Source organism: Triticum urartu, chromosome 5 (assembly GCF_003073215.2).
Source record: "Triticum urartu cultivar G1812 chromosome 5, Tu2.1, whole genome shotgun sequence".
Taxonomy (NCBI): domain Eukaryota; kingdom Viridiplantae; phylum Streptophyta; class Magnoliopsida; order Poales; family Poaceae; genus Triticum; species Triticum urartu.
In genome coordinates, this window is record NC_053026.1 from 249,258,748 (window position 1) to 249,278,595 (window position 19,848).

A 19,848-nucleotide genomic window follows, 5' to 3' on the forward strand; every position below is an offset into this window, starting at 1 on the left:
CCTACTCCTAATAGGAAAAAGGGGTGTCCTACTCCCGGTGGGAGTTGGACTCCCCCCCTTGGGCGCGCCACCCTCCTTGGTCGGCCCCCTCTTCCACTCCTTTATATACGGGGGCAGGGGGCACCCCAGAGACACAACAATTGATCATTGATCTCTTAGCCGTGTGCGGTGCCCCCCTCCACCATAATCCTCGATAATATTGTAGCGGTGCTTAGGCGAAGCCCTGCGATGGTAGAACATCAAGATCGTCACCACACCATCATGCTGACGGAACTCATCCCCGACACTTTGCTGGATCGGAGTCCGGGGATCGTCATCGAGCTGAACGTGTGCAAAAAACTCGGAGGTGTCGTAGTTTCGGTGCTTGATCAGTCGGGCCATGAAGACGTATGACTACATCAACCGCGTTGTTATAACGCTTCCGCTTACGGTCCACGAGGGTACGTAGACAACACTCTCCCCTCTCGTTGCTGTGCATGACCATGATCTTGCGTGTGCGTAGGAATTTTTTTGAAATTACTGCGTTCCCCAACAATATGGTCAAGACATGATGCTAAATTTTATTGTATGAGATGATCATGTTTTGTAACCGAGTTATCGGCAACTGGCAGGAGCCATATGGTTGTCGCTTTATTGTATGCAATGCAATTGCGCTGTAATGCTTTACTTTATCACTAAGCGGTAGCGATAGTCATGGAAGCATAAGATTGGCGAGACGACAACGATGCTACGATGGAGATCAAGGTGTCGCGCCGGTGAAGATGGTGATCATGACGGTGCTTCAGAGATGGAGATCACAAGCACAAGATGATGATGGCCATATCATATCACTTATATTGATTGCATGTGATGTTTATCTTTTATGCATCTTATCTTGCTTTGATTGACGGTAGCATTATAAGATGATCTCTCACTAAATTTCAAGATAAAAGTGTTCTCCCTGAGTATGCACCATTGCCAAAGTTCGTCATGCCCAGACACCACGTGATGATCGGGTGTGATAAGCTCTACGTCCATCTACAACGGGTGCAAGCCAGTTTTGCACATGCAGAATACTCAGGTTAAACTTGACGAACCTAGCATATGCAGACATGGCCTCGGAACACTGAGACCGAAAGGTCGAGCGTGAATCATATAGTAGATATGATCAACATAGTGATGTTCACCATTGAAAACTACTCCATTTCACGTGATGATCGGTTATGGTTTAGTTGATATGGATCACGTGATCACTTAGAGGATTAGAGGGATGTCTATCTAAGTGGGAGTTCTTAAGTAATATGATTAATTGAACTTAAATTTATCATGAACTTAGTCCTGGTAGTATTAGCATATCTATGTTATAGATCAATAGCTCGCGTTTAGCTCCCCTGTTTTATTTTTGATATGTTCCTAGAGAAAACTAAGTTGAAAGATGTTAGTAGCAATGATGTGGATTGGATCCGTGATCTGAGGTTTATCCTCATTGCTGCATAGAAGAATTATGTCCTTGATGCACCGCTAGGTGACAAACCTATTGCAAGGAGCAGATGCATATGTTATGAACGTTTGGCTAGCTCAATATGATGACTACTTGATAGTTTAGTGCACCATGCTTAAACGGCTTAGAATTGGGACTTCAAAGACGTTTTGAACGTCATGGACCATATGAGATGTTCCAGGAGTTGAAGTTAATATTTCAAGCAAATACCTGAGTTGAGAGATATGAAGTCTCCAACAAGTTCTATAGCTAAAAGATGGAGGAGAATAGCTCAAGCAGTGAGCATGTGCTCAGATTGTCTGGGTACTACAATCGCTTGAATCAAGTGGGAGTTAATCTTCCAGATAAAATAGTGATTGACAGAATTCTCTAGTCACCATCACCAAGTTAGTAGAACTTCGTGATGAACTATAATATGCAAGGGATGACGAAAACAATTCCCAAGCTCTTCGCGATGCAAAAATCGGCAAAGGTAGAAATCAAGAAAAACATCAAGTGTTGATGATTGACAAGACCACTAGTTTCAAGATAAAGGGTAAAGGGAAGAAGGGGAACTAAGAAGAATGGCAAACAAGTTGCTGCTCAAGTGAAGAAACCCAAGTATGGACCTAAGCCTGAAACTGAGTGCTTCTACTGCAAAGGGACTGGTCATTAGAAGCGGAACTACCCCAAGTATTTGGTGGATAGGAAGGATGGCAAAGTAAACAAAGATATATTTGATATACATGTTATTGATGTGTACTTTACTAGTGTTTATAGCAACCCCTTGGTATTTGATACTGGTTCAGTTGCTAAAGAGTAGTAACTCAAAATGGGAGTTGCAAAATAAACAGAGACTAGTTAAGGGTGAAGTGACGATGTGTGTTGGAAGTGGTTCCAAGATTGATATGATCATCATCGCACACTCCCTATACTTTCGGGATTAGTGTTGAACCTAAATAAATGTTATTTGGTGTTTGCGTTGAGCATAAATATGATTGGATCATGTTTATTGCAAATACGGTTATTCATGTAAGTTAGAGAATAATTGTTGTTCTGTTTACATGAATAAAACCCTTCTATGGTCATACACCCAATGAAAATGGTTTGTTGGATCTCGATCGTGGTGATACACATTTTCATAATATTGAAGCCAAAAGATGCAAAGTTAATAATGATAATGCGACTTATTTGTGGCACTGCCGTTTAGGTCATATTGGTGTAAAGCGCATGAAGAAAATCCATGCTGATGGGCTTTTGGAATCACTTGATTATGAATCAGTTGATGCTTGCGAACCATGCCTCATGGGCAAGATGACTAAAACTCTATTCTCCAGAACAATGGAGCGAGCAATAGATTTGTTGGAAATCATACATACTGATGTATGTGGTTCGATGAATATTGAGGCTCGCGACAGGTATCATTATTTTCTGATCTTCATAGATGATTTGAGCAGATATGAGTATATCTACTTGATGAAACACAAGTCTGAAATATTTGAAAAGTTCAAAGAATTTCAGAGTGAAGTGGAGAATCATCGTAACAAAAATAAAAGTTTCTACTATATGATCGCAGAAGTAAAATATTTGAGTTACGAGTTTGGCCTTCAGTTAAAACAATGTGAAATAGTTTCACTACTCTCGCCACCTGGAACACCACAGCGTAATGGTATCTCCGAACATCATAACCGTACTTTATTTGATATAGTGCAATCTATGATGTCTCTTACCGATTTACCACTATCGTTTTGGGGTTATGCATTAAAGACAACTGCATTCACATTAAAAAGGGCACCATCTAAATCCGTTGAAATGACACCGTATGAACTATGGTTTAGTGAGAAACCTAAGCTGTCGTTTCTTAAAGTTTGGGGTTGCAATGCTTATGTGAAAAAGTTTCATCTTGATAAGCTCAAACCCAAGTCGGAGAAGTGCATCTTCATAGGATACCCAAAAGTAACTGTTGGGTACACCTTCTATCACAGATCCGAAGGCAAGATATTTGTTGCTGAGAATGGATCCTTTCTAGAGAAGGAGTTTCTCTCAAAAGAAGTGAGTGGGAGGAAAGTAGAACTTGATGAGTTAACTGTACCTGCTCCCTTATTGGAAAGTAGTTCATCACAGAAATATGTTCCTGTGACTACTACACCAATTAATGAGGAAGCTAATGATGATGATCATGTAACTTCAGATCAAGTTGCTACCGAACCTCGTAGGTAAACCAGAGTGAGATCCGCACCAGAGTGGTACGGTAATCCTGTTCTGGAGGTCATGTTACTTGACCATGGCGAGCCTACGAACTATGAGGAAGCGATGATGAGCCCAGATTCCGCGAAATGGCTTGAGGCCATGAAATCTGAGATGAGATCCATGTATGAGAACAAAGTATGGACTTTGATTAACTTGCCCATTGATCGGCGAGCCATTGAGATTAAATGGATCTTCAAGAGGAAGACGGACGCTGATAGCAGTGTTACTATCTACAAAGCTAGAATTGTCGCAAAAAGGTTTTCGACAAGTTCAAGGTGTTGACTACGATGAGAGTTTCTCACTCGTATCTATGCTTAAGTCTGTCTGAATCATGTTAGCAATTGCCACATTTTATGAAATCTGGCAAATGGATAAACAAAACTGCATTCTTTAATGGATTTATTAAAGAAGAGTTGTATATGATGCAACCAGAAGGTTTTGTCAATCCTAAAGGTATTAACAAAATATGCAAGCTCCAGCGATCCATCTATGGACTGGTGCAAGCATCTCGGAGTTGGAATATACGCTTTGATAAGTTGATCAAAGCATATAGTTTTATACAGACTTGCGGTGAAGCCTGTATTTACAAGAAAGTGAGTGGGAGCACTACAACATTTCTGATAAGTATATGTGAATGACATATTGTTGATCGGAAATAATGTAGAATTATTCTGCAAAGCATAAAGGAGTGTTTGAAAGGAGTTTTTCAAAGAAAAACCTCGGTGAAGCTGCTTACATATTAAGCATCAAGATCTATAGAGATAGATCAAAACGCTTGATAAGTTTTTTCATGAGTACATACCTTGAAAAGATTTTGAAGTAGCTCAAAATGGAACAGTCAAAGAAAGAGTTCTTGCCTGTGTTACAAGGTGTGAAATTGAGTAAGACTCAAAGCCCGACCACGGCAGAAGATAGAAAGAGAATGAAAGTCATTCCCTATGCCTCAGCCATAGGTTCTATAAAGTATGCCATGTTGTGTACTAGATCTATTGTATACCCTACACTGTTTTTGGCAAGGGAGTATAGTAGTGATCTAGGAGTAGATCACTGGACAGCGGTCAAAATTATCCTTAGTGGAATAAGGATATGTTTCTCGATTATGGAGGTGACAAAAGGTTCGTCGTAAAGAGTTACGTCGATTCAAGCTTTGACACCAATCTGGATGACTCTAAGTCTCGATCTACATACATATTGAAAGTGGGAGCGATTAGCTAGAGTAGCTCCGTTCAGAGCATTGTTGACATAGAAATTTGCAAGATACATACGGATCTGAATGTTGCAGACCCGTTGACTAAACTTCTCTCACAACCAAAACATGATCACACCTTAGTACTCTTTGGGTGTTAATCACATAGCGATGTGAACTAGATTATTGACTCTAGTAAACCCTTTGGGGGTTAGTCACATGACAATGTGAACCATGGGTGTTAATCACATGGTGATGTGAACTATTGATGTTAAATCACATGGCGATGTGATCTGGATTATTGACTCTAGTGCAAGTGGGAGACTGAAGGAAATATGCCCTAGAGGCAATAATAAAGTTATTATTTATTTCCTTATATCATGATAAATGTTTATTATTCATGCTAGAATTGTATTAACCGGAAACATAATACATGTGTGAATACATAGACAAACAGAGTGTCACTAATATGCCTCTACTTGACTAGCTCGTTGATCAAAGATGGTTATGTTTCCTAACCATAGACATGAGTTGTCATTTGATTAACGGGGTCACATCATTAGGAGAATGATGTGATTGACTTGACCCATTCCATTAGCTTAGCACTTGATCGTTTAGTTTGTTGCTATTGCTTTCTTCATGACTTATACATGTTCCTATGACTATGAGATTATGCAACTCCCGTTTACCGGAGGAACACTTTGTGTGCCACCAAACATCACAACGTAACTGGGTGATTATAAAGGTGCTCTACAGGTGTCTCCAAAGGTACTTGTTGGGTTGGCGTATTTCGAGATTAGGATTTGTCACTCCGATTGTCGGAGAGGTATCTCTGGGCCCACTCGGTAATGCACATCACTATAAGCCTTGCAAGCATTGCAACTAATGAGTTAATTGCGGGATGATGTATTACGGAACAAGTAAAGACACTTGCCGGTAACGAGATTGAACTAGGTATTGAGATACTGACGATCGAATCTCGGTCAAGTAACATATCGATGACAAAGGGAACAACGTATGTTGTTATGCGGTCTGATCGATAAAGATCTTCGTAGAGTATGTAGGAGCCAATATGGGCATCCAGGTCCCGCTATTGGTTATTGACAAGAGAGGTGTCTCGATCATGTCTACATAGTTCTCAAACCCGTAGGGTCTGCACGCTTAACGTTCGTTGACGATATAGTACTATGAGTTATGTATGTTGGTGACCGAATGTTGTTCGGAGTTTTGGATGAGATCACAGATATGACAAGGAACTCCGGAATGGTCCGAAAGTAAAGATTGATATGTGGATAGTAGTGTTTGATCTCCGGAAGGGTTCCGGAATTCACCGGAAGGGGTTCCGGATGTTTCCCGAAATGTTTGGGCACGAGAACACTTTATCTGGGCCAAAGGGGAAAGCCCATGAGGCTTTTGGAAAGTGCAAAAGGAAGTTTTGCGGAGACCAGAGGCTAGACGCCAGGAACCCTGGCGTCTAGGGGGTAGACGCTGGGAACCCTGGCGTCTAGCCCTGGAGTCCGAGAAGGACTCTTGCCTTTCGGGTGAAACCGACTTTGAGGAGGCTTTTACTCCAAGTTTCGACCCCCAGGGCTCAACATATAAATAGAGGGGCAGGGCTAGCACCAAAGATACATCAAGAAACACCAAGTCGTGTGTCGGCAACCCCGTCCCCTCTAGTTTATCCTCCGTCATAGTTTTCGTAGTGCTTAGGCGAAGCCCTGCGGAGATTGTTCTTCACCAATACCGTCACCACACCGTCATGCTGCCGGAACTCATCTACTACTTCGCCCCTCTTGCTGGATCGAGAAGGCGAGGACGTCACCGAGCCGAACGTGTGCAGAACTCGGAGGTGCCGTGCTTTCGGTACTTGGATCGGTCGGATCGTGAAGACGTACGACTACATCAACCGCGTTGATATAACGCTTCCGCGAACGGTCTACAAGGGTATGTAGACAACACTCTCCCCTCTCGTTACTATGCATCACCATGATCTTGCATGTGCGTAGGAATTTTTTTTGAAATTACTACGTTCCCCAACAAAGAGAGGGGTCAAGTAGTATACCATCCTCGAAAGGTACAAGTGGACACGTGTAAAGGAGATGACTCACCTTTGTATGTATGAAGTAGATGTGGCACGTGTCACTTGCAAAATGGACTCTTGACATGGTGATGTCCATAGGATGCTTCGCATCATCCCCTCCCCCTTGGGAAAGATCCGACCTCGGATCGAAATCTAAATCACCATGGGAAAGAGATGATGTTGTCGTGTAGAAGTTGATGATCACCAAGCATTCATCATCTTGTAGTTTCAAATGGGCACTCTCCAATGTCGCACCGTCTTGTAATTCCTTCAAAAGGAGCAAAGATAACAAGCACTTGGAAAAACAAATGCGGTTGGCGTAAGAGAAAAACCAAGCATTCAAGAGGTGATTCACCCAACAAGTATTGTCACCAAGCATAGCATATGGTTTTACAAAGAAGTGTGGCATGGCATTTAAGCATATAAACTGAGCACAATCAAGGACATCATGGAAACAAGCATGCAAATGGGAGGTGAAGATGCTAATATGTGTGACAAGTGAACAAGCATCTACCTCACGGTCATAGCAAGCATGCATAAAACACTCAACAAATGGTCTATGGTATGCATAGGAATCATTCCGAACACCAAATATAATGATATGTCTAAACACATGGGGCAAGTGCAAGACAATCCAAGCATAATGTGCATATGGTGTAGTGAAGATATCATGGCACTCAACACAAAGGAAGGAGCAATTGTTCAATATGTATGAGGCAATCAAGTCAATCATGTGCAAAGCATGGAAATGGATGCCATCACCCGTAAGAAACGAGCAAGTATGAGTCATCGGTGATGCAACATAAGCAAGCATATCAATCATGTCATGCAAGCTAGTGGAGCGAAGATGCAACACACTAGAGGATATCATGGCAATCATGTCATGTGAGCAAATAATAGGCATAAGCAATGCACATGACATATCGCAGGCACGAACACAAAGCAGGATCATAGTATCATCATAGGCATGGGGCACAAAGCAAACATGGTAATAACAAGTGATATCTCCACCAAGCTTGCAAATACACATACACGTACTAGAATCAATCATCATGTGTAATGCAAAGCATGGGTCACAAACGCATGGCAAAGGCATAGGAATGAGCGTATCATGCAAAGTGAGCATGGCAATATGGGCATAAAGTGAGAAGTGGTAAATAACCCATAACCATGTGAGGGTCGTGTATAAGAGATGCGCAAAGTCTTACGTGAAGGGAGTGGTGGTAAGGACAATCCACGGGATGCCAAGTCATCATTGCTTTCTAGAGCTCGTTTCGTCAACTCATGGGATTGTGAGGTTGACGAGTGTTCATGGGTACCTACACAAAAGAGACACAAACGGAACAAAGTGTGTGCGTGGTAAATGTACACATCATCCATCATGATGTGTATGTGCATGTGAGAGTTAGCACAAGATAAGCATTGCTCGAAGAAATTGGATGCATGGTATATGAACATGTCATCCATCATGAAAGAATAGTTGTTATGTATAACACGATGGGGACATAAATTGAGCAAACAAGTATATGGCACATCAATAGCATGGTTATTCATGGGGATCGTATGGTGCACACAATCATGGGAATCATGCCAAGTAAGGATGTAGCAAAATCTCCTAATGGGTATGAGGAAACTATGGGGGTCTCCTCATGAGCAATAGCGGAAGCATAATATGGAGAAAATGGACAACATCCAAAACAATGCATATCCGAAGCTAGGTGGTCATGGCATGGCATGTGAGATAAATGATGCAAAGGAATCATATCAATATCATCACAAGAAAAACAAATGCTAATAACCATGGGCTTGTCATCTATGCCATAGGTGCAAATTGGGTTTATTTTAATGGCATATGCATAGTCACTATGATGAGATTGCAAATATGACATATGATGGATCTCATGCATAGCATATGACAAGTCAAGCGGATTTTCAAACATGATGTGACCAAGAGAATTATCACAAGAAATCATATGTAACATGGCATCACAACTACTAGACTCCTCATGGAAATCATCGAACTCATCATAAATGGGTAAATCAACGCATGGGGAAATCATACAAGCATGAAGCATGGTAATAGGTGGATCAACGTCATGCAAGCAATCAATATCAAGAACGTCCACTAGTGGGACAAGAGCATCACCTTCACCTATGTTACCTTTCTCATTCCACTCATGTGGTGTAGATGAGGTGGCAAAGACCAAATGGTGGTCATCATCTTCATCTTGATGGAACCATGTGGGGGGTGCATCATATTCCACCATGGCCATCGTCTTGTCCAAAGGAAGGACGAAGTCATCATGTATCGGCGCGTCATCATATATGGGACGTAGCACCAAATGAGAAGACACAATAGAGGTAGAGGTCAAGTCGTTAGAGTTGAAAGTGGCCTCACATGACCTATCAACTATCTCACTCTCTCTATGTGGTGGTTCACTCACTCCCTCAAGGTAGGTGCACTCAAACTCACATATGGTGGAGTCACTCATCTCACTCAAGTGGTGGGGGTTGTGGCTCTCCTCACATGGGAGTTGTGGCAACTCGTCATATATGGGGCTAGTGGTGAAGTCACTCTCACTCTCAATATGGTGGCACAAGTCACTCAAGTCATCATATGCCGCCGTGGTCGAAGGGAAAATCCCATGCTCAACCATCTCCCTTGAGGGGCTTCCGAAGATGGAAGTGTCGCCCTCGCTCATAGGTGATCGCCTTGGACTTGATGATGTTGAAGTAGGCGTACTTGTCGGAGGTAGGCGAAGATGTCGTACGTCGAAAGGCGAAGATGCCTTGATAACACTTGGCGAAGATGCCGAAGTGGTGGTCGTAGTCGTAGCTCCGTCTTGGTGGTGCTTGTCTCGCGGTCTTCTCTTGTAGTCCTGAATGTTTTCTTGACGGTGTCGCGTGGTACTTGCATCTTGTGGCCGTAACGAAGCCTTGCGACTTGAGCTTCTCCGCCGTGAGGATGACGAAGAGGAAGAAGACTTGTAGTTGGCCCACACGTGTCGGATGTCATCCAATTGTGCGTCCAACTTGGTGTCGATGTAGTCCCTTGTCCGTGCTTCGCGTTGGTAAATGTCTACAGTGAGTCGCTCAATGCCTCGCATTGCTCGTTGTAGTCCGAAGATGGGCGTTTGGGTGATGTAGTTGTTCGCGCCGTCCTTGTCGTGGAAGACCGGAGATGAAATGCCTTGCCTATGCATCACAAGACTCGAGCAAATGTGAGTGGAAGAAAGGAAATAACTAGACCAATGTACCTTACCCAATGTTGAAGATGGATCAATGATCACTCAATAATGTAATAAGGAAATAGCACAATTGGTACCGGATCTTGTCGATTCTCACACCTACACAAGTAAGGCTTATGGTGGAGCTCGGTGAGGATAGTGGCACAAAAATTTGATGCAAATTGTTAGCAAGAGTCAATAATGTTGGAAAAGATTCACAAATTCGCAAGTGAAACAAGTAGACCAATAGTAATATGTGGCACATGGAAACACACACACGGATAGATAAATGGGGTCGTGCAACCAAGGAATGAGCACAAAATGTGGAATCCATGGAAAACGCTTGTGTTGCACAACTCAAGAGAGACGCCAGCACGATTGCTCAATAGGCGGATATGACACTTGTGCACAACCTATAAGATGCAAAGTGTATGAGCTTTCTATCCCAAGTATGCTATGTGTATGATGTTCCGGTGTTTCGCATATGATGATCCAAGATGATCAATATGGTAGTATGGTATGCAATGTGGGATGCTATGGCTCTTGCTTACTAGCTTCTTTGGTCTCTTTTCTTTTGCTTAAAAGCTTATTCTCTCTCTTTTGAAATGGCCACTATGCGAAATGCACAAACCAAGATAGCGATTTTGTATATGCGGGAACAATCTTGTGACACAAGAGATGATATGATGCCAAGATGATACCAATATGATATGGTATATATGCAATGGAAGGTACGGATCACTAATGTGCACAAGTAACATTGCCGGCAATACTCAAATGGCTAGTCTCGATAGGCAAGTGACGCAAAATGGGCTAAGGGGTTAACAATGTAATGGCAAGAATGTACAATGATGGGATACCACAATACCCAAGATGATATAGAGGCTACCGTTCTTGCTTACGGTTAGGGTGTCAAAATGGTGAAGTGGTCAATGTCAATGACGACCTCGTGGCGATGATGAGTGGCGGTGGTTTGATGTAGATACCAATATGATGTAGACCCGTCCCTAAGTAGCCGAAACACCTTAGGAAACGGTAAAAACCGCAAACTCAAAATCTCATACGGAAAATGTCAAATGGTGGAAGCGGAAATGGCAATGCGGAAGTGGTGGTGGTGGTTGATGAAGAAGCAACCGTCCCTAAGTAGCCGAAACACCTTAGGAGACTCAAGTCACCACTCAAACAACCGCAAAAGCTATATGGAGCAAAAAGGGTTAGGTTGCGGAAGGCTATGGTGGTTTTGCGGATGATATGGTGGAGGGCCTAGGCAAAGATGCCAAAATGTCAAAAATTTGATGGAGTCAAATGGTGATGGAACCTATCTAGGTGGATGGGGGATGTCAATGGCTACTCAACGAGCTAAAGAACACGAAAATCGGACTCCGGATGTGGAAATTATGGCCGAAACGGTGAAGTGCTCGTGGCTGGCCTGGGAGGGCCGTGCGCACGGGGGTAGGAGCCCGTGGGCACGGGGTCCCGTGCGCACGGTACACACCGAGGGCACGGGGTCAACTGGGACACGCGTGTTTGGCGGAGTTCTTCCCGATCTGGGCTCCAAATGGATGGATCTCGTTGTTGGGGTTTAGCTGGGGGTATGGGGTGGTATGGGAGGGTGGGGGTGGGCAAAAACCAAGTGGCTGAAGCGCACTGGAAGGGTCGTGCGCACGAGGTCTGCGAAGCCCGTGTGCACGGGGTCCCGATGGCCCGTGTGCACGGGGTCCCGAAGGAGCGGACGAACAGCTTCGGATCCATGGCAAATCTCGAATCTGAGGTCAAAATCGAAGGATGGAAGGTATGGGAAGGTGGAGAAAAGCTAGATCCACTTGAAACCAAGCAAATCCATGGATCAAATCCAACAAAACCTCATCAAACCAACAAATCACAAAAACAATTGAGGCTATTTTTGGTGGGGAATTTTCGAAATTGGGACAAAAACAACAAAACTAGGCTAGAAAACAAAGAGGGGGGCTCCCATTTCATGATCAACGTGGCTCTTGATACCAAGATGTTGTAGGGTGGAACCCTAAGTGGAGATCTTTCACACATTGGAGGGTTAATCCCCAAGAACAATATGAACACAAGAGAGAAAACAAGAGGAACACTCAAGAACAAGTCCAATCACACATCCACTAGACCAACGAACACACAAGATCCACAAGGTACATGAACAATCAAAGGGAAACAAGATACATGGTAGAGTTCATCCCAAATCCTATGAAGGAGATGAGGGCTTGATGATCTAGATAGATCCTTCCCTAGATGGGGGCTTTATCCACTAGGGATCTTCTCCAATGGAGGTCTTGTACTCCAATGGAGTCTTCTCTCTCAAGAGGAATCCCACAAAAGGGAGGTACATGAGCTAAGCTCTAATATCTAGATCTATTATTAGCTTCCCCTAAATGGAGGAGGAAGGGGAGTATATATAGGTTCAAGGGATGAAGGGGTAAGTAGGGACGAGATGGGGATATAAGGGTCAAGCCCAACAGCCACATATAGGGGCCCCCGTGTGCACGGGGTAAGTGGTGCCCGTGCGCACGGGGTATCCAGAGACCAGACGTATGAGCCCGTGCGCACGGGGTCTTCAGGACCGCTAGCCTGGGAGGCCCGTGGGTACGGGGTCGGAGGGGCCCGTGCGCACGGGGTCGCCTGGGAGCTGCTGCCTTCTTCTTGGCGCTTCCTTCTCCGCTTCCAGGCTTCCCTTTTGAATGGTGTAGATGTTCTCTTCTTCTTGGACTCCTTCTCGATGAATGTGTAGCTCCGCTCACACCTATGTATGCACACGAGAGAGGGGTCAAGTAGTATACCATTCTCGAAAGATACAAGTGGACACGTGTAAAGGAGATGATTCACCTTTGTATGTATGAAGTAGATGTGGCACGTGTCACTTGCCAAATGGACTCTTGACATGACGATGTTCATAGGATGCTCCGCATCACACACTCTCCCTTTTCGTTGCTATGCATCACCATGATCTTATGTGTGCGCGTAGAATTTTTTTGAAATTACTATGTTCTCCAACATTAATTTTATACCAAATATAGTGCTAATAATAGAATTAACACGCAGATAATAACATACCTAATATTCACATGCACTTAATATACTGCCTAAATATTAACATATGTTGCACGTGCGCATTGACTAGTAAACTTAAGTTAGCGTTCACCTGACAATGTGTTCGTTTGACACAAAATATTATGATTTATTCTTTGATGACCAAGGATGTATAAATGATTGTCATGTCCTCATCAACTACGATATCCTAATATTCGGAAAACGTGATCAACAACAACGCTTGAGCAGGTCTGAGAGGCAAGACCGGAACCTATTGTTTACCGTTTATCATTTCACACGTGCATGTGAGTTTTCACTGAATCACATATTCCAGGATCATATCAGTTATAACATGGAATATAAACTCTTAACTATTGCTACTATTGGACTATCTTTTTTATACACGTGAATTTTCACGCGCACGTTTACTAGTTTCTTGGAAAAAATGTGAAGAATTTTACTAAAAACGCAAATAATTTTTGAAAATGTAAAAAAATCTCTAAATTTAGACAAACCTTTAAAACGTGAACAATTATTTATATACATCAAACAATTTAAAATGTGTATTGAACATTTTTACAATATACGTTGAACAAGTTTAAATACACATTAAACATTTATATGATATACGCCGAACAATTTTGGAAATATACATTGAACATTTTTATGATATATGCTGAACAATTTCCTAAATATATTGTCAATATTTTTGCGATACTCGGTGAACTCTTTCTGTAATACACAAAAAAGAGAAGAAAAAGAAACAATAAAAAATTATAAGAAACAGGGAAAGCTAAAAAGCAATAAATATTGTGAATAAAAAGCAAAAAGTGAAGAAAAGAAAAAAAGAAGAAGAAGAAGAAAAACTGGGGGAAAAATTATTAAGTAAAACTACAGAAAAAATTCTCAAAACTGGCCAGAAACCTTATAGGTTCCCAAACCGGGATCCCTCAGCAAGGAAAACAACAACTATGCCTGGGCCGGCCCAACTGAACGCGACATATGGCTCGCTTCAGGGATAGCTCATCTGTTTGCTGCTGATGTAGCTGAAAAAAAAATCTGTTTGCCAGGCGTCAAATAGGGATTGTCCTCAACAAACCACGAAATCATTAATTGAGAAGTACTCTTTACAAATATCACTCCCATCTCGTCAGGTTTCAACAAGTGGTCTTAGAAATTTTCTCTTTTTGCGTAGATCTGTTTATTCAAAATGTTTTATCTCTTAAACCGTATGTCCAAATCTCGAAGCATTTTCACCGTTGGATTTTCCGTGTCGAAATCTTCAAAACTAGATTCCATATTGGCAAGTTTTAACGAATTTTTTAAGAAAAAAGGACAAAAAACCGAACCGGGAGCACCGTATTTTTTCCTTTCCGAAAGAGACGGACGTGCCTCTCGCGCGAGCAAAACTGTACCTCTTGAAAAAAAGAAAACACGTTTTTCCGTTTCTGAGAGGCACGACTGTGCCTCTCGCGAAAGCACAACCGTGCTTCTCGCTCGAGCAAAACCGTGCCTCTGCGAAAGGAAAAAAACGAAAAACTTATTTTTTTTCCGTTTTTCCAGAGGCATGGCCGTGCCTCTCGCGAAAGCACAACCGTGTCTCTCGCGGAAGCAAAACCGTGCCTCTTGCAGAAGAAAAAAAATAATACGTGCCTTTTTTCTTTTATGAGAGGCACGGCCGTACCTCTCATGAAAAGACAACTGTGCCTCTCGTGGAAGTAAAACCGTGCCTCTCACGGAAGAAAGAAAACAGAAAACACATTTTTTTCGTTTCTGAGAGGCACGGCCGTGCCTCTTGCAGAAGCAAAACCATGCCTCTCGCGGAAGCAAACCCGTGCCTCTCGCGAAAGCAAAATAAAAAAGAAAACACATTTTTGCCCATGATTTTTTTTTTTGATTTTTTGTCTAAAAGCTAAAGAAGACCTTTTTTCATTTTTGCGAACCGTTTTCAAGTAGTGAACTTAAAAAAAAGCATGAACTTTTCTCAATGTTGTGGCACTTATTTTCCAAATTTTGTAAACCTTTTTTAAAATGTTGAACTTCTTTACTTTTGTGAACCTTTTCCTTTTTTTAAAATGTCAATAGTCAACTCTCTGTTGTCAACAATCAATGATCGATGGTTGCCTGGTCAATGGGCGCAGGTCCACCAGCTAACCGATTTAAAACAAAACGTAGCTGGGCCGGTCGATATCTTGCGTGTGAGTGACAATTATCTTATCTGACGTCAATTAGAAGCTCTCGCAAAGGAAGGAGGTGTGGTTGGAGCGCCAATTATCATATCTCGTGCCAATTAGAAGCTCTTGTGAAGAAGGGGTTGTGGCTAGGAATTAAGCTTAATGGCAAACAAATCGATTTTTTTGGGTGTGCGTTTAATTTCTAACCCTAGTGTGGTGGCCGCCGCCATTGGCACCTGCACGGTTGCAAGCCTGCAATACTGCACAGATGCATCCATTACATTCCTTAGCTTATATAATTTCCAAGAGCTGAGACTTCATGCACAACTCCTTTGAAATACAATAAAAAAATCCAGTAAAAATCATTTCTATAAATTAAATAACACGCAGAGCAAACATTCTATGGATCACAATCTTATAAAAATTAAAGGAGCCCTAAACTTCCACGCATTAGACAAAACAAGCCCATGCAAACCGCGAAGGAGTAAAACTCCTATTTGTCACCTTCAACGTTGGTCATAGTGCTTTTTGTAAACCGATGCACACCCATGTAGGTATTTTTTTCACTGGTTTTTTGAAGAAGCTTTTTATGATTGTTCTGATACATGCGGAAAATAAAAAAAAATCCAGAGCAAACCTTCTATGAATCACAATCTTATAAAAATTAAAGGAGCCCTAAATTTTCACGCATTAGACAAAACAAGCCCATGCAAACCGTGAAGGTGTACAACTCCTATTTGTCGCCTTAAACGTCGGTTACAGTGTTTTTTGTAAACCGATGCATACCCGTGTACGTATTTTTTACTAGTTTTTTAGGGAAGCTTTTCATGATTGTTCTGATTCCTGCGGAAATGTAAACCGACGCACACCCATGCACAATACAACTCCCATGTGAAAAACAAAAAAGAAAAAAACTGTAAAAAGAACCGGTTAAGAAGCCGAAAATGCGTACGGGAAATAAAAAATCCAAAGAAAACACCCAAAACATGACACGTGACGGCGACTGAGAGCGTATCAAATGGGGCGCTCTCAGCCCACCCAAGTGATCTTTGCCAGGCTCGGAGCGCTCGTCAACTAGTTGCGCCAACAAACCCACATCGATACGTGCTGGAAAAAGGTAAAGGAACAAAAAAAGAGGGCCCATTGGGTTCCAGCCCAGCCCAAATTTAGTACGGTTGGATGCACGCACCCAGCCCACCAAGCCCGGCATTCCCGTCGGACCCAAGCCGAACCCTCGCATTCCGCAGTGATATATAAATAGCAGCACTAGGGTTACCCGCTTCGCCTTCTGCACACAGCCTGCGCCGCCGCCGCCGCCGCCGTCCGCTCTACCCCAGGTAAGCAAGCGCTACAATCCCTCCTGCCTCTTCCACGATCTGCAGCTGCCGAACCCATTACTTCCGCGTAGTTCCTTCGCGGAGGTCATATTCCCCGGCTGTTGTGTCGTTCAGCGTTGATCGACCGGGACTCGGGCGCGTTTGGTCTTTGCAGTTTGCGGCTCTAATGGTTGCAGATCTAATTGTTTTGGCTGTTTCTGGCATTGCAGGTAAGGAAGGGAGGAGCGGCGATGTCGCACCGCAAGTTCGAGCACCCGAGGCACGGTTCCCTCGGCTTCCTCCCCAGGAAGCGCTGCTCTCGCCACCGCGGAAAGGGTATGCACACCGAGTAACACTTGCATTAGGGCACCTATTCCATGGCAGCCCGTTTCTTTCCATGCTGATGTTATTGAGTGTGGTTTTCACACATAGCCTATGGTCTATCTCATCGTGCTTGTAAGGTTGTTTGATTCGGATGTACTATATGTTTTGTTGATACACTATATTGGGTCCTGTAAATAGTAGCAAATGGTGCTTCACACCTTTCTAGAATTTAATTGCCAACTTCAGTAGTGTCAAATGGTTTTCATTCCCTGGAACTGTCTTAAAAATCCCTTGCACATCTATTCTTCCTTCAAATAAGGCAATTCTATTAAAATTGCTGTTACCCTGTAACTATTTGTTTCCTTCGTTTTACAGTTCAGTGAATACTTATCTGTAGTCTGTCTTACTAGTCTGTTTTCTCTTATGCAGTGAAGGCCTTCCCCAAGGATGACCAACAGAAGCCTTGCCACCTCACTGCCTTCCTGGGCTACAAGGCTGGAATGACCCACATTGTTCGTGAGGTCGAGAAGCCTGGATCCAGTATGTCTAACCCTTCAATTATTCTAATCACGTTCGTTTCATTACTGAAAATAATGAACAGGAACAATTCTTGTTTTGTAAATAATACAGTAATATGACCTTCAAGTAGCACTGTAAATAGGGCCCTGCATGTTATATTTGCTTGATTGTTTGCTCTTGTTGATTCTTAAGATTGCTTATGGTTGTTGTTACATCTTGCAGAGCTCCACAAGAAGGAAACCTGTGAGGCTGTTACCATCATTGAGACCCCTCCTCTGGTCATTGTTGGTCTTGTGGCCTATGTGAAGACCCCTTGTGGCCTTCGCACTCTCAACTCTGTCTGGGCTCAGCACCTTAGCGAAGATGTGAGGAGAAGGTTCTACAAGAACTGGTGCAAGAGCAAGAAGAAGGCGTTCACAAAGTATGCCCTCAAGTATGACAGTGATGCGGGCAAGAAGGAAATCCAGTTGCAGCTTGAGAAAATGAAGAAGTATGCCACTATTGTCCGTGTTATTGCCCATACTCAGGTGTGATGGCCATTTCCCTGTTCATCTTGGTCAGTATTCTGTTTATTGTAAAATGTTTAACTCACCATTGCTATGCCATTTTTCTGAATATCAGATTAGGAAGATGAAAGGCTTGAAACAGAAGAAGGCTCACCTCATGGAGATCCAGATTAATGGTGGCACCATCGCAGACAAGGTTGACTATGGCTACAAGTTCTTTGAGAAGGAAGTCCCAGTTGAAGCGGTCTTCCAGAAAGATGAAATGGTTGACATCATTGGTGTCACCAAGGGTAAGGGGTACGAAGGTGTCGTCACTCGCTGGGGTGTGACCCGCCTTCCCCGCAAGACCCACAGGGGTCTCCGAAAGGTTGCCTGTATCGGTGCCTGGCATCCTGCTAGGGTTTCCTACACTGTTGCTCGTGCTGGTCAGAATGGTTACCACCACCGCACAGAGATGAACAAAAAGATTTACAAGATGGGCAAGTCTGGACAGGAGTCTCACGAGGCCTGCACTGAGTTTGACAGGTATCTTTGAGTGAATCTGACTAGGTGCATGCTATCATCTGTTGTGCTCTTGAACATTTTCCATGAAACTGACGGCCATGGTGGTGCTTGCAGGACTGAGAAGGACATCACCCCGATGGGTGGCTTCCCTCACTATGGTGTGGTGAAGGGTGACTACCTCATGATCAAGGGCTGCTGTGTGGGCCCTAAGAAGAGAGTGGTGACCCTCCGCCAGTCCCTGTTGAAGCAGACATCGCGGTTGGCCCTTGAGGAGATCAAGCTCAAGTTCATTGACACCTCATCCAAGTTCGGGCATGGCCGGTTCCAGACCACTGACGAGAAGCAGAAGTTCTACGGCAGGCTCAAGGCTTAGGCTGCGACAGATCTTATCCCATAGTGTTACCAGCTTTTTTTCTTGCTTTGTGGCAGATTGTTTGGGTATCGGTTTATGCATTGCAATTGCAACTCTGAGCTGCTGCGAATGTTGGAACTGATGAGGTTTATGCATTTTGAACTTTATAGTAATGCTATTTGCATGCCTTCAAATTTGGAAGCTAATGTTTCAGCTGCTGTAGCCTCTACGTGGACAATCGTGTTGCGTGTTTGTAGTCACGATCTGGTATCAATCCTATTCATGATCAGGGTCATGGCGCATAGAATGAAGGAAAATTTGGTTCAGAAAAAATTGTGCTTGTTCTCTGGCGAGGTCTGAACGAGGGCGTCTGAGAGCAATCTTCAAATTTCAGCCTCATGTTCATGCGTTCATTAATTTGTTCATTGATGTAAGCGGAAGGGAAGGAATTGTTCTTTATCAAAGGAAGCGGAAGGGAAGGAATTGTTCATCGAAGGAAGCGGAGGGAACGAAAGGCTTAGAGCATCTCTAGGAGCAGACGCTGTAAAAGAGCCCGACCCTATAATTCCGGCGACTATATGAATTTGGCCCATTTTTTGGGCCAGACTAGACCGAATACTTGCCCTGACCCGTAAATCGTTTATAATGGTCAGGAAAACACCCCTTGTGCAGTATATCTACGGGCTGTTGGGTGAAACCATATCCCCGCCGCCGCAATCCCTCTTCCCCCCTCCAATTTCTCATTGTCGGCAATCCAAATATGTCGCCTCACTCTGCTACCGCCAACGCATTTCTCATTGTCGGCAATCCAAATATGTCGCCTCACTCTGCTACCGCCAACGCATCCACCACCATGTGGCGCGGGATGTGGAGCTCCGGCCGTGGTGCCGGTGGAGG

General features: G+C 43.4%; 1 protein-coding gene across 1 annotated transcript; it reads left to right on the forward strand.

The window, feature by feature from the left end:
- The first annotated feature begins 16,642 nt into the window (after positions 1–16,642).
- LOC125508507 (60S ribosomal protein L3) lies at positions 16,643–19,145 on the forward strand. The gene is made up of 6 exons (XM_048673235.1): positions 16,643–16,767; positions 16,977–17,082; positions 17,500–17,610; positions 17,812–18,116; positions 18,211–18,620; positions 18,714–19,145. Exons 2-6 carry the CDS (start codon positions 16,998–17,000, stop codon positions 18,970–18,972), a joined length of 1,170 nt encoding a protein of 389 aa, XP_048529192.1. The 5' UTR covers positions 16,643–16,767; positions 16,977–16,997; the 3' UTR covers positions 18,973–19,145.
- Positions 19,146–19,848: the final 703 nt, after the last annotated feature.

Excerpts from the sequence above, each read along its gene's own strand:
- LOC125508507 (XM_048673235.1), top strand. The coding sequence starts at position 16,998 with ATGTCGCACCGCAAGTTCGAGCACCCGAGGCACGGTTCCCTCGGCTTC. Across the intron at positions 17,611-17,811 it reads GGTCGAGAAGCCTGGATCCA|AGCTCCACAAGAAGGAAACC; the intron begins GTATGTCTAACC and ends TACATCTTGCAG. Across the intron at positions 18,117-18,210 it reads GTGTTATTGCCCATACTCAG|ATTAGGAAGATGAAAGGCTT; the intron begins GTGTGATGGCCA and ends TCTGAATATCAG.